Genomic DNA, 16,552 nt, shown 5'->3' on the forward strand with positions numbered 1-16,552 from the left:
AGAAACTTTAGGATGTATGCTACCTAAGTTTGACCAAGAAACTTTAGGATGTATGCTACCTAAGTTTGACTAAGAAACTTTAGGATGTATGCTACCTTAGTTTGACTTAGAAACTTTGGGATGTATTCTACCTAAGTTTGACTTAGAAACTTTAGGATGTATGCTACCTAAGTTTGATATTCATTTCAATACCAAAAGAGTTCATCACACCTTTCGAGAGCGGTGTATGGGTTTCGGCAATGACACCATTCATGAATGGTAATTGTGTACCTTGTTGATAATTTGATTACCCCGAATGCTTACAAAAACAAGTCATAGATACCACCTTGGTAAATTAGAACTGTTCTTTATAAATGAGAGAACTAACACTCACGCATAAAAGGTGTACGGTAGCATATATTCTTAAACCTGCACTAAGCGTTATTTCTATGTTATTTACGTAATTATCCCAACTCAAAACATTATTTTCGCGTTCTTGGATCAACAGTGAGGTATATCACTTAGAATTATAGAACACAAGATCAGCCTTATGTTATTGTAGATGTTTGTACAATAATTATCATTTCAAAATTTGGAACCTGAAGGACAAACAGAATAACAACAGAAAATCATGTTGATATTGACACTTTCTTGGATAACTATCATTCACAAGGTCGACGAACTGAAGTACAGTAGTGCTATATCCGTCACTCGTTGTCTCACTGTATGATGTTTATTGGTATTGTTGTCTGATATATATCAAGTGACCTATCTCTTATTGTGACCTTTATTTGTATTGTCGTATGCTATATCAGGTGACCTATCTCATATTGTGACCATTATGTTTAATGCTGTATGCTATATCAGATGACCTATCTCATGAGTATTGTGACCATTATTTGTATGCTTATATCATATATCAGGTGACCTATCTCTTATTGTGACCGTTATGTGTATGCTTGTATCACATATCAGGTGCCTATCTCTTATTGTGACCATTATTTGGATTATTGTGTGCTATATCAGGCAACCTATCTCATATTGTGACCATTACTTGTATGCTTGTATCATATATCAAATGACCTTTCTCATATTTTGACCATTATTTGTATTTTTGTATCATATATCAGGTGACCTATCTCATATTTTGACCATTATTTGTATAGTTTTTATATAAGGTGACGTAACTGATATTGTGACCATTATTTGTATTGTTGTATGATAAATGTAAGGTGAGGGTCGATACAAACACCCGTATCAAGGCGTCAGCAGATACAAAAACTAGCCATGTTTTATCAGGTTTGGATGATTCATCCATTACCTTGTTGTCGCTTGACTTATCATGTCTTTTCTCACTCTTTTTGCAGGGGGCTTTGCAAGATGTAAAAATAGTAACACAGGCACACGGTTATCTGTTACAGTGCCCACAACAAGATACTGGTACGTATTGTTTTCTAATTCCTATTTAACTGTCGGAGATAAGCACATACCATTCGACCACCTTATAGAGGTTATGTTTAGTTCTACGCATGTGGCGAGCAAATGTATCACTTCTAACAAGCACAAGCAATTGTAACTTTCCAACTTCTTTATTTCAATATGGCTGATACCATTTCGGATATTTTATCAATCTATTTTTATCTAACGTATGTTTAAATAACCAGGGTATTACAATTACACTGAAATGAGTTACACTATATGTTCTTCCTTATGTATCTCAATTCGTACAACATTTCACAATGATAAGTATTGAAGAATTATTTTGGGAATTGGAATTTGGACTTGTGTAATTTTGTAAGAATGCTTGTTGTGATAATACTCTGATAACTTACCGTAATTAACTGCTATTATTAGAGAAAAAGGGAAGGGCGACAATTCTCACACGCGAGTAAGATGGTATATAAAATCAATTGATTAACTATTTGATGTTTGCATATTTCTGTGAATGATTTTCTATTTGTTGAAAAAAGTAACACGAAATTGTACATGTTTATTGGCGGAAGGTGTTCATAATTTTCATTTCAAATCAGTTTTATTGTAACAATTGGACTACGCTATATCTAATATGCTAATATATGATATTTTCTATATTATACATTATGTAATTTATTGAAAAGTACTTTTTTTATTCAAATAAACATGGTTTTACGCGTTTACTTGCGACGAGTATATCGACAAATATCTTCTTTTATCTCTATGCGAATCGAGACAGAATACATTTGTTCACCACAGTAGGAATCGAGACTGGCAGATTTCGTTATTAAATCATTATTTCTGATCACAAAATGTAAACTTGCATTGAAAAATGTATTGCCAAAAACGCGTGGAATGTCGGGGAGGAGATTTGGGTCACTCTACCAGATTACCCTTGCATTCTCCTGGCAGGTTGAGAAATATCTATGCTACTTTGCAAAACAAGATACACTGTACAGCTTAAACCAACCTTGACGCTATAGTGTTTGTGGATTACGTTTGGAAAAACATTAAAAGAAGTGTAAAACATAACGCCCAAGGCAAGTTAAGATCAATTTTGAATCAATCTGCTGGCAATGGGTTTCACAAGTGTTATATAACCCAGAAACGACGTGTATTACATAGCGATAAAAAAGACAACAAATTTCATAGAACGTATTCAGAGGAAATCAAAGCTAATTGGATTTGCGACTTTAATGTTTTAAAGTGATTAACTCTTGCCCATTTTCTTTCAGCTTGTCCTACATGTGCGCAGTATCAAGCACTTGAACAACAAGTCAAAAATATGTATTCCTTGTACCAAAATCTATCCCTGAAGGTAAGTGTCAGGTTTTCACTAGTTTAATAATGTTCATGAGTATAAAAAATAAATCTTATTATTTTCTCAACTTCTTACTTGGGGACAGTGCCAACAACAAAAGTGTGGCCTTAATTTCCATAAGTATACGACTTGGTATCTGTTCGCGAGCAGTACATTTTTTATTGCCGTTTCAGCATTAGGTTCTAGAACCATCTAGCTTACCAATACAAAAGGTAATTGAGAATCATCGTGTGTGCGTGTGGTTGGGAAGTGATGGGTTCTGGTAAGGAAATAAATAGGCGTTGATATTTGGTGAAAATCTATGGAAAGAACAGAAAACTGTTAATAATTATATATGTGTATCGTGGCTACTCCGGCAAAATGGCAACACTGGCAAAATGGCAACACTGAAAACACACTTAGAACCTCTCAAATGACAGAGTGGTTTGGCTTCAACACTGCTTTACTGCCAATACAAAAACTGGTCTGATATGACAGAGCAGAAATTATGTTGAAAATCCATGTAGACATTAAGAGGCTATGGGGATGATACACATGATTGATCCTACTTTATCCGATGATACACATGATTGATCCTACTTTATCCAGGAGTGTGTAGTAAAGGGAAGTAGGAAGTTACACTTGACAAACATGGGGATGTATACATTCTGACAAAAAATGTAACACAGTATTGTAGTTTTATCTATCATATGAATAGGTCATTGTCATTAGTTTTTACTATTATCCTCACAAATCGTAGGTTTCGTTTTCGGGAAAGACATGGAAGCATTTTTTCCGTGATATCTGCGGTGTCAAATTTTTCTGACCAGTGCTATCGTCGCCAGTTAACACCATACAAAAATGTCATTTCGGGAAATTTCACTTTTAACATATATTTCAAACACGTGTCTGGCTATTTATTGTCATGCGGTAATATTGTCTTCTTCTGAGTTGGTATTTTACATGTCAATTTTATCTGGTTTAGCTTCTGCGAGCAGAAGAGAAAATCTTTGGTTTGGAACAGTGTGAGTGCCTAAAGAGCTGTTCCCAGAATGGAACGTTACGAAAGGAGGGAGAGGTGTGGCAGCTAGACCAATGTACAGTGTGCCGGTGCGCGGTAAGTTGAACCAATCACGTGCACAGTTTCACCGTGATTGTATTTTACTTCTAAGCTTTATAACAAGTATGTCTCGCAATTCAACCAACAGCTGTTTTGAGGTACATTGAGAGACCGACTGCATAACAGATATGTCTTGTTCACGCTTGAAATGTGAAAATTTCTATTAAAGCGAACCTTGTAAATGTTTCCGGCTACTACAAGCTTAAACAATACTAGATATACTAAATATAAGATCGACGGGAAAGCATTTCCGTCTACTATTTCATTAATTTATTCTTGTTCATGTGTAGTTAATGACTAGTTTTATATAACAACATACATATGATGCATTTACTGCTGTCTAGACGTAAAGAGTAAACTAATCTGCTACTCCTTTCCAGAACGGAACTGTTGAATGTCAGAAGGTGGATTGTCCGCCCGTCCGATGTGAGAATCCTATCTACCGAGACGGAGAGTGCTGCCCTATTTGTCTCAGTGAGTCATACCTTAGTTGTCTCCCATGCCTATGTTTGCATTTGAATCCCTGTTTACAATCGGTTTTGACGTTGCTGACGCCAGCCACCTTGTCATACTGTTCCTTCAAATGAACCAGATATTCTTCATAATATTGTATTCTCTTTCTGTTTTCTATAAGCGAAAATAATTAAACTAATAAGTGTGATTTTTCAAACTTGATATAACAAATGACCTGTCGAAAATGTATCTTAGAAATGTTAATGTGTTTAAAAAATCTGTAATGCTATTCTCTTAGCGAAGTAGAACCCAGACAACTTTTCCATGTCGATTTGCATTTTGGTCGTTCTTGGCAAAAGCAGGTTGTATAATTGTCAGGAAAATCGATATAGTCCTCTTTGAAGAAGCATTAAACAACACTTCTGAGAACCCTTGTTTTGCATATCACTGTTGCATATTGCGGTAAAGGTTTTGGCACACGTGGTCCCGCATAACATATAGCGTCACCTTGCTTGCCAAGTTTCATTGAATGCCACTGCCAGTTAGATGTTGGATGTGGGATAATTCACCGATTGTCAGAGTTTAAATAAAATGTCTATAAATGCTTAGATTGGCTGTTCCTGATGCAGAATGTTACACGTGGTTTTTTTAAATGACTTTGCAAGTTGAAACATGGAAAGTGTTTCTAATTAACGCATTTAGTAAAAAAACATTATTGTTAAGAAGTCAAAATATTGACTGCTTAGTTAATATTGCAATGCTGTTTCACAATTTAAATAAATCTTCATCCAGAAAAAAATAAATCAAAAAAGGTGTTTCTTGGATATATAACATATGAATCAGATCAGGACTTATTTGGAGTTTGTCAAAATGTATAATATACATGTACTCGGCGGATTTTATTAAAAAAACTAGGGTCTTATTGGAGGTTCAATGACGTATTTCCGTTTGTTTTGATGTCTCAAAATGTTACTGTTTTCCACTATTTTTTCGATTTTTGAGTTCGGATTGTCTTTTTGTGATGACAATGTAGCAGTTTATGATTTTATGTATTATTTTATTAAAAAGATTCTTTAAAATTTCATCTAATCCCATATCTTCTTATGTAGGGCCTGCTGACAACCGATCTGATGCAACACTTACAATACAAATACACGTTGGTTATTTTACTGTTCATGACGTTTGAAAAAATAAAAACAAAATAAGCTTGCAACACGTTTTGCATACAAACATTTTCAAATATTTAAACAGTTACACAAAGATAGAACCGACTCCGATGCGTTTTCATTTATATTCATTTAGGAAAACAAAATATACAGACGATTGGGAGACACCCAAGTGTCTGTGAGATAAAACCATTATCATCCACAGACAGTGTTACGTTGCTGCGGCACCCAGCTGCCGTAACCTAGAGCTTGCCGCAGTCTGATTTATTACAAAGTCCATGTGTCTCCTTATATCAAATCCGTAACTGGAAAAATCATATTGCCAATAAACTCTATAGAAGTAATTAGTAACAGGCTGTTCGTTCATTAGATGCTGTATTGAATCCATATGCTGATAACCTGATAGAGAAATGAAAGAATCTTGAGGTCAGCTAATTTGCTGTGCATTGTTAAAAACAGCAAGAATAGAATATTTTGAACAAACATACTCGCATATTTTCACATTTCGCCTCGTCTTGAGTATTCGTCTGTATTTTAAATGCAAATGTCACCACAAAAGTTCGTTCAGCATTCGATAGGTTTTCTTTTTGTATCTCCGTACGTAACTTATTCAATCACATCCGCTGTTCATATTTTTAAAAGACGTTGTACAATTCAGCCATATATTAGAAAACTGTTGCATCAAATATTACCATTAAACAAACAAAAGTATTCAAATATTTGATCTTAAACATGGATGTGTTGGCTTAAACAGTCATCGACTGTCTTCGATCTAGCATGACTCATCGTTTGGTTATCCAATAATGGCTTGTCTTGACTGTGATTTTTGTGACGAAAGACAAGAACGAAACATATACTTCTAATGAAGTTCTATATGAATTTATATACAGTGATGTGCACACATTTTACTATTGTTTATTTTACAATTATGTTTAAACATACTTATACGCAGTATACTGAGCATGCGAGTTGTGATTGATGAGAACAATGTTGTATAATTTTCCTCCTACACCTTTTCTATCTTTATATAATTCTTTGACATATGTACAAATATTCTCATTTGTAATGTATTTTTCTTTCAGCCAACTGTTTCTACAGCGGGAAATATTACGATCATGGCCAATCTATCAACCCGCGTATGTGTGTCACTTGTACATGTGATGTAAGTATATTTGATTTATATTCTTCGAACTGGCATTCCTGTCATTGTTTTGATACTGGTACTTAATCATATTTGCTGTGAACCGATTTTCCAAACTCATAGAACAAATGCGCACGTTTCAAGTATGACATAATTCAAACGTATCCCTCCCTGTTAGGATTCTCCCCAGATAAACATAAAAATACTGTTGAAGTCAAGTTGTCATTGCTGTTAGGATATTAACACAACAAATTACAATGGTAGCTTATGAAGTTTAAACAGAGAAAGAAAGGACTATCTATTAACGTAAATGGTTACCTATGTGAATACGAATCTGTTTTTATTCAGACTAGCAATTCTATTTACGAAATTCTGCGGCTTCCACCGATTATTTGACTGAAGTTAATTAAAGCAGTCATCTGCTTATGAGGGTACACACTGTCTCGCTGCATGTAAATAACCTTGATTGTTTTATTTGTTTGCCTAACACACGGTACTGGGGTCTTGTAAACAGATTTGTAAAAAGTACAACTGGCCCTCGATATTACTAGCAATAATGCGAGGCGTTCGAAACCCTAACTCAATTTGAGTAAATCCATAAACAACATCAAGAAACTCACCAGGAATGTTCATTGACGGCTTCAAAGTAGCTGCTCAAACTTGCCACATCAGCATGTTTCATCCAGGTATTTACCTATATGCTAGCATAGCCCGATACCATACCGATGTAGTCGACCTCACCATGGTAAAGGCTTCATGCATGCATACGAGATAAATCACAAAGGAAATATACTAAAACAGGGTTTTATTCACTTAGTAAAAACGTTTATTACCTACATATGATTTCAGTGGGATGGGAACAAAAGCTAAAAGCTTAGATAAATTCCTTGTCAGAGTATGCATGTAACATTGCGAAAAGACATAAAAGTTATGTGGAAGACAACATGTAACACGGCGAAAAGATAAAAAAAAAGTTATGTGGACGACAACATGTAACATGGCGAAAAGACATAAAAGTTATGTGGAAGACAACATGTAACATGGCGAAAAGACATAAAGGTTATGTGGAAGACATCATGTAACACGGCGAAAAGTCATAACAGTTATGTGGAAGACAACACGTTACACGGCGAAAAGACAAAACAGTTGTGTGGAAGACAACACGTTACACGGCGAACAGACAACAGTAAACAGGGTTTTATTCACTTATTAAAAAGGTTTATTACCTACATATGATTTCAGTGGGATGGGAACACAAGCTTAAAGCTTAGATAAATTCCTTTTCAGAGTATGCATGTTTACACGGTGAAAAGACATAAAAGTGATGTGGAAGACAGCATGTTACACGGCGAAAAGATAAATATATTTTGAAAACGATAATCCTTCAAACCTAAAGTAAGCGACTTGAAGGAAATAAATTGAAAATCCATACGACTCGATTGGAAATTGGAACTAAAGGTGGCACAAATATGACGATTCCTTCAAAAGCTTGACCTGTTCCATTTGTGTAGTATGTGGTGATACGGACATTGTCTTATAATCTCATTTCTGTTTCAAAATTGACGGCTGTATACAATTTTGCTAAATTGATTAAGCACAAACAGGCGGAGTAAATGAAAAGAAAACACATTTGTGTTGCTGCATCAGTGTTTCGTCATGAATTGCGGAATGCCGGTGGTTAGTTATTCTTGAAGAAGTCGTAAGTTAGCCCGACATTATCGTCATCTCCTGAGTGCCAAGACACTTCATTCCTGTGTTCCTTACAATGAACGAGAGCAGTAGCAGAATGGTTTTCGACTTTAAAGATTACTTAACTGAAGTCATAATGCTTAAGGGATATAATCATTAGTCTAACAAGAACAAAAAATGCCAATTGTTCATCAAATATGTTTTAAAAATGGAGAATTTTTGAAGTGTTGGTATGTACGAATATTCCCCAAAGTGAAACGCGGTAGGGCCTCCTGATTTCTTGCGTCTAGTATCGGAACAATGTTGTTTTGTAATAATAGTGGAAGAGAAAAATAAATTTCACATTGAAAGTAATGTTAAGTCTTGTTCATTGAGTGGATATAAAAAAAAGTTTTTTAATGAATGAAAAAGAAGACGAATCAGGCTTGTTTGAATATTAATTGTGACGTACTTTTTAACGTACAAAATCGACGAAACAAGGAGAACGTCGATCACATTTGTTGTTGGAAAACGAGTGCCATATTTGATGAATGTAGCAACATTTAATTAAGACTAAGGATAGTGCTATTTAAGTGGCATCGGTATGAAATCACAATTTAAAATTTTCGTCAATTCTTTCGAGACATATATTTTGCATTGACATCATTTTAAGGTGTTTAATTTTATTTATTTCCAGGGAAATGCTATTGGAGTCTACATTCCATCCTTATTATACGAACACTCATAAGAAACTCTGAATACAAAAGATGATAATGGAAAAGAATCTGAAATCTCACTGTTTGCTTCTGTTGTTATCTTATATATGTGCTGCTTGCATTTCCCTCGCACTTTAGACCCCATGGTACGTTTATTATTTTTCGTTCAAAGATATACACATAATGTGATAGTCATATGCGTAAGAAGGGAAACTATTCATAAAATAATAGTCACTTTTCTTTAACTTATATAGAGATTTGGCTTTTATCACCTTTGCGACCCAAGCATTTTTGCCTCCAACATCGATTTCGGAAATCGAAATATGGATGTCCAGTGCGCCTAATCCGGAATATCTTGTGTTCAGTTTACTGTATTTATAGCGATATTGATCATGCTTTATAAATTGATCTCTTTACAGGACGGACGGATGGCATGCACTAAAGTGGACCCCGAGACAAACTGTGAAGTTTTAAACTGCCCCGTTGAAAAACAACTGCATATCAAAGATGAGTGCTGCCCTGTATGTGAAGGTGAGCACCAGACACTCTCACTGTTCTACAGCCAGTATTTTCACGATGATTGTGGCGATAAGAGCAGCTTCGGCTTTCAGTTTACAGCTAGCAATTTCAAAAACGCATCAAATTAAATATAATTTTAAACCAATGACATATCGTGAAGGCGTCTAAAATTGGGAATCCTGACCTGTCCTTTTCTTTTGTTTGGATTCCCACCATACTGTTGGTTTTTTAAATATATATCGTATGACAATGTTTTTTACCGTTGAACACTGTATGATTTATTTGCTTCGACACGTCCTATTGTGTTAATATTTAATCAAAATTTCTGGTATTACGGTCATTCGAAATCAATTTGTTATCATAAGTTGTAACTTCTTTAAATTTTAGGAACTGATTTCTGCTCCAAGGGACACGAATGTCATGAAAACGCCGTGTGTGTTAATATGGCCACCCGTTATGGCTGTCAATGTAAAATTGGTTTTACTGGTGACGGACATCATTGCGAAGGTAACTATCTTTATTATTACCATATTAGTATAAAATTCTATTCTTAGCACCTCGGCATATTATCTTTCAGCAATTTTAATCAAAATTATCGAAATGTGTGCAGCATATTTATTCATTTTTTATTATACTTCCACAGCATTATTGTAATAATTTTTACACCTCCTACTTCTAGTCTATTTGAACGTTTTCTGTCGTTCATCAGTTGCCTATTATTTTTTACTTTTACTTTCAGATATTGATGAATGTCAAGTCAAAGGTGGAAAGCGTGGCCATCATTGTAATGGGAACACAAAATGCATCAATACGATTGGATCGTACACGTGTAAATGCCCGTCAGGCGAAACCCCAGCAGACCCCTACAAGTGTGAAGGTATTCACACGTCCTCTTCACCTACAATCCTAAACATGTCACTATCATCACTGGCCGTGGCGTTCCTGCTACATCAGTGCCTTATATATTATCATCTACATGTTTCCTAACAATAGCTCTGTCGCCATGTTTTTATGTGAACAATGCCCTGTTTTCGTTTTCTTTGTTCGTCACTTCCTTTCTCTTTTTCTATATTAACGTTTCTTTATTGACTTTAAAAGTGAAAATACATGTTTTCTTAAGTTATCACTAAGTGACATATTTAATTTTGTTTAAAACTAAATCTTTTCTATGAGTCCAGTTTGCCAATATATATTATAGCTTGCTGGCGTGGATTGTAATATACATCTAGCTGTCCATTTAAGTAAGTAGGTTCTATAAATATAGTTTTATTAATAAAGTATTATTAAGTTTGAACAATTTAGGCGTAGATATTGCCATTCAAGCAAGTTTTCGTCTTGATGTCGGTGTATACATTTTAATGTATATGTTGCAAGCAAGCAAATGTGCATCGTCGATTTGAACGACCATCTCTGGTCAGTTCGTTAAGGTATGACTTGATACTTATTTATATTGTCTTGTGATGGTGTTACAGAGGCATTGTTCCATTCATCAACTTTCCATTATAGTAGTTCGCTTGATGGCGAATTATAAAATATAATATTCCAATTGAAATGAAAATAGAAATATATATATTAAGTCATTATGATAATGTCAACTATTGATCGATATGTGACCGACGTGGTTTTTAAGGTGTAATTATTGAATGGAAACAGAGAGTGTGACGGGGAGAAAGGGAGAAAGACAGAAAACGGTGTAAATTTTATTTGTAAATATTCAATTCGTTGTTGTTAAAATGTTGGTTAATGTGAATGGTTGATTAGCACAAAGTGATCACGTGATTATTCATGTACCACAAAATCAAAACCGTCATGGTGACATGGTGAGAATGATGTTATGAATGATTGTGATAATTGTGATTATGATGATTAATTTTATGTGATAATTTAAATGTAGTGTAAAAGGATTTGTCATACTCATTGCTCGAATGGAAAAGAGAAGAAACATATATGTATATTTATTTACATGTATAATAATGGTGAGCGAGAAAGATAAAACAGTATAGTCATGAAAATTATCAAATGAGAAAATACTTTTTCTACCTCTGGAAAATCGGCTGTAGGTTTTATTACAAAATTGGTTAATAAATCCCATTTCCTACAATCTGAATTGGTATCGTTGTCTATTTATAGTTATAGAGTGACATAAATTGTAGGAGAATTCTTTACTTAGACTGAGCAGGCATACCTTACTCGTGATATTACTGACGTTCTCTATGTATTGGTCGAAATACTCTAATACAAAAGATATGTTAACCGACAATACATTCAGTTTTGAGTATTTGAATCTTGCTACTTTGTCAAATTACATTTCCCCTATGATTTATTTCAAATGATAATCTAAGGAAACTTATAAAAATCAATCTCAATGCAAAATAGATATGCCTGATCTGTCAAAGTACGCATCATTCTGTTTTCAGAATATTAATATTTACAAACTCAATGCATCTTAGAAATGAGAGCTCGAAAGTTATATTTTTATCAAAAACAGAAGAAATGAAACCTCCAAAGTACGCTTGTTAAATTCCGTTTCAAACCACGTCACTATTTTTAGTAAATTTCTTGCGATGAAGGGGCATGCATAGTTCTGCCATTTGGAAGAAACAAAGCGCAATTATCACCTTTTTTAATGTATCGGAATTTCTGCGTTACCCTTTTTTGCATATTTCGGTTTGTAATTGTAAACGGTCCCACAGCTGTTTATCAAAATTGTATAATTGCCTTACTTCAAAAGATGTATTTTCATGATGCATTATTATGCAAATTACATGTAGGAAATTGGATTATTTTTCAATTTACAGTTGATTTTCCAGAGATGATTGGAAAACATATGATATATTACAATAATTCAAAACATTTCCTATTGTTATATAAAAGGTGATAAAAACGTCTCCATTTCCGGCTCTGCATGTCGAACTTTCATCGTTTGAGATCTTGAACCAATATGATACTTTGAGATTCAGTTGACTTCAAACTAAATTCAGCACAACCTCGGGTACTGTTCTGACATGGGAAAGTCAGAAACCAATCAAGTCACGGTTAATATTCCATTACTACAATGATTTGTTGCAATGGAGCATTTGCCATACTGTTACAAAAAACTTAAATTGAAACAGAAACAAATATGTTTTATAAATGACGTTGTGTGTACGCTGCAGTAAAGTTACTTTTGTTTTTACAATGTTCTAACATAGTATTCGCCGTTTTCTATTTAATGCGAAAGCTGACATCGTTGTTATTGAGATAGTATGCCTATATTTATATCATAAAGACAGGTTGTTAAGTTTAAAGTGATGAAGTGGAATGTAATACACACCATTGCTGATCATCCATCAGAATGTTATTTAATGGTGTAATTCTTGTTAATAACAAAAATGTTTGAACGAAATATTTTTCCTTACTGTTGTGATGGTTATTCCTGGTTTTCAACTTTAGAATTTTAGAAATTTTGTAAAGCAGGTAGTTTTAGATAAAATAATTTGTTTCTGTGGATCACAAAAGAATAATGGATACTCCCCAATACCAACAGAATGTAACTTTATACTTAACAAACCTACTAATAACATCTATGATCACCTCTTCTTTCACTTGTTACAATGGTTCTAGCATGGAAAAGTCATTTGTCCTCTTTCCAAAGCACGTGCACTATACAATCGGTCTGACCTTGGGGAGTTTGAATAAAACCTCAATCGGGTGATCGTTCAATCCGTGGGAGCCTGGAATTGCGAAATAGAAGTATACCTCACCTTCTTTATCCCCGACAGGCGTGCACAGTCGGTTTGGGAATCATTTACAAAAAGGCCAGACTTTCACATCGATAAATAAAGCCCGGTTAACATCATTACCTTCTGCAAGTGACTCTACATGAAAGACATTCCAAATGTTATATAACGATGCAGGCTTGTTCTCACTCGCCGATAACAAGTATCGGATTTTAATATTATTTCTGGATACCCGACCGGAATCGGTATAATTAAGAAATTAAATGTTAACGATAAGTGATAGGACATGCCTCGCTGGAAAACATTTAATGAAGTTCACCTGTGCTTGAATAAAATAAAAAGGCCATTAAACCCGTCTCACTACGCTACGTATTAGATATGGTTAGACTCTCGTAGATTCTGTTGGCACATTTCACATCTGAGCATAATTGAGTATAGTAGCTGGCTGGCCAGGTGAATGAAACTCAACATGGTGAAAGATTTCATTGGAGAAATGGAGGCTTGCTGTGTATCATACGTCATTTCATGATCTTAGGAAGCTGGCACGGAAGCTAGACACTGTTGGACACGGCATTGTTGCACCACAATATCAAAGAACGTGTATCAATTATGTATTAGATATACAGATGAACAGACGACATACTGAATGGAAGTTTGCAATTTGTCTGGGACAATAAAAGGGATTGACACAAAATGGAAAGACTTGGTCGACACACACTCCACTGGGATTACTGGTGTATCACTATACATATATGTTTTCAAATTGTTCTTGAAATTGACCTTCTCCTTGTAATTTTCAATCGTCATGATTAAAATTCTTACCAATCAATAATTGCAATGGGTCATGAAATAGGTAGTCCAAACATGTGTTGAAATGAGAAATAACAAATCGGAAGTTTAATATATATCTTCTCAGACACAGATAACATGTTAACTGGTAACCGGTGTTCATGATAGAAATTATTGCATAATATAAGCTGTCATTTTTGAGAGTCTTCCTGTTCCTACCCTTATGTAGGTAATTAAAACATTAATATACTTTAGTGCATGAAATTAACGTACAATTCGATAAATGGTCATGCGTTGAAAATATTGTTGATAACTAGTATCGCCATTATAATTGGCAATAGAAAATAAATCAAACAACTACCTTCTTGTGCAGGAAAGAGATTCGTCTGATTGTGATTACCAAACCTTTAAACATGTATCAGTATTACAATTAGTTAAAATGGTATAGAAACATGTTCTAACAATCATGATTGCACTTAATAGAATGTTAAGGTTGTATATCATTACATACGCCCATGTAAAATCACCTGTGTACCTTATGTCACAGAGTACCTTCTGATAAGCTAGACAGCTTGTTACAAACGTATGAAGACATATTCTTAAACAAGGGCAAAATAAAATTGTACATAATTACTTGGGAAGCCATTACGTCAATGGTTTAGTGAAGTTAAGAAGGAAAATGCTTTCAACTTTGAAGGACTGGATTCTATAATAAGTCGACACTTCGTTATGGGATTACCTAGTTTCTGTTTCCATGCCGGTAAACAGTATGTCTCGATCTAGGCCAGGCTTCCCCTCACACTTCCTTCTAACACTAACCATTGACATCGCTACTTAGGAAGCACACGCAATATAGTCGATGCTGCGTAACACGTGGATCGCCTTGTGTAAAGTCCTCTAGACTACGCCATCCATTTTAGTGGTATATTGCTTGTTTCCTGGCATTGATGGGTCCTTGACATGTTTCGCCCGGTCGGTAATCGACCTTTTCTGTCCGTATATTTCCTCTTCATTGATCCGCACGAGTTTTCGCAAAGTCATGATAACTAAAATCTAAGTGCAACACCATAAACAATTCAGAAAACGGCTATTAGAAACCAGTAATGCACTTGCCTCTTCGTCTTCATCGTCGTTTCTTCGATCATTGTATTTACTTATCTATTTTTGTCTACTATTCGTTAAATTGGGAAGTTAATTGAAATGTATTCCTTACGGCACAGCAATAATGTTTCCTAGATTTTCCCGTGAAAACGTGTACGTATGTCATGTACTGAAGCCGTGGTCTAATTGTTATTATCCAAAAGGTGATTTAAAACGTCACGCTAATAGGTGCTAGCAGATATAGAATAATACGACCTTTTATTATCGATTATATACAAAAAAAAATATCGATTATAAATATATTAAAATGCATTATATGAATGATATTTGGAACCGTCACAGGGACATTTAAAACGATATGTCGCTGTAGAATGATACGTACATAAGGGACTCCTAGCGTGCATATTTCATGACAATAATATTCGGCTAATCTTTATAAATGGCAAGATTAAAAAACGAGTGCAACACAACACCGATGGCGTATTTGAAAACTGTTACATAAATATTTGATACTGTTCGGTCAGTTTTATAAAATAATCTCTTATTTGCTAGCTAACTATGCTACAAATCACCGTTCTTAAGAGTTCCGCTCCTTGTGGTATATATTAAAATACTTTATATGAATGGTAGTTGGTAATTTGGAGCTAATTATCAGTAATAAATCTAAAAGGTAAACACAAACACGTACATTTATAACACTCGGATCATTTTAATTAGGCCGTTTTACCTATTAAATTATATGTAATTTATTGAAGGGAGATAACTGTTACACAAAACACATGTTATATGTATGGTAGCCTTAAGTACAAATTCAAATTCGTCAAAATTAAACTAACGTGACGTTTTTAATGAAACTCGAAATCTGTGTTCCTATTTCTGTTGGATTTATTACATACGTTTATTACCTGAAATAGTAAAACAAGCATTTCCAGTTGGCATTCTAGAGCTGTGCTGATTCAAAGCACATGCTAACCCTGCATGGTTAACGCATTTGTGGGACAGGTCATGTCACACAAATGTTTTACGGGTACGCTTGATCACTTATTATTGGAGTACTGCCTGAACAAAAATCAAACGTTTACACTACTACCAATTCATAGTATTGTATGTAATACAACAATATGCAACACAGCCCACCATATTTACCTAATAAATAGACACTATACGACGGAGATAAAAACAAACTTGTATATTATCTGAATACTCAAAAAGATGTAAAATGTCATTTTCGTTTTCGAGGGCTAAGAACGCTGAAAAAAGGTTTGCAAGAGAAAAATTATACAGACAGAAAATACAAGATAAACATTTTAATCATTAACAAATGAGCAACACCTGTATTGGATAACCTATCGACTACTCTTGGTATAATCAAAAACACAATTTGACCACAAAAGTATTGTAATCCTTT

The 16,552-nt window shown here is 34.5% G+C and overlaps 1 protein-coding gene across 1 annotated transcript in view; it reads left to right on the forward strand.

Annotated features, from left to right (window-relative positions):
• LOC110460674 (protein kinase C-binding protein NELL1-like) overlaps positions 1-16,552 on the forward strand; it is a 109,697-nt gene that overhangs the window by 84,337 nt on the left and 8,808 nt on the right. The window contains exons 6-13 of the mRNA XM_021513718.1: positions 1,347-1,419; positions 2,688-2,770; positions 3,738-3,869; positions 4,253-4,346; positions 6,574-6,653; positions 9,436-9,547; positions 9,923-10,042; positions 10,275-10,412. Coding sequence (XP_021369393.1) covers positions 1,347-1,419; positions 2,688-2,770; positions 3,738-3,869; positions 4,253-4,346; positions 6,574-6,653; positions 9,436-9,547; positions 9,923-10,042; positions 10,275-10,412 — 832 coding nt within the window. The remainder of the gene's footprint in view (positions 1-1,346; positions 1,420-2,687; positions 2,771-3,737; positions 3,870-4,252; positions 4,347-6,573; positions 6,654-9,435; positions 9,548-9,922; positions 10,043-10,274; positions 10,413-16,552) is intronic.

Source organism: Mizuhopecten yessoensis, unplaced genomic scaffold, assembly GCF_002113885.1.
Source record: "Mizuhopecten yessoensis strain PY_sf001 unplaced genomic scaffold, ASM211388v2 scaffold10447, whole genome shotgun sequence".
Classification (NCBI taxonomy): domain Eukaryota; kingdom Metazoa; phylum Mollusca; class Bivalvia; order Pectinida; family Pectinidae; genus Mizuhopecten; species Mizuhopecten yessoensis.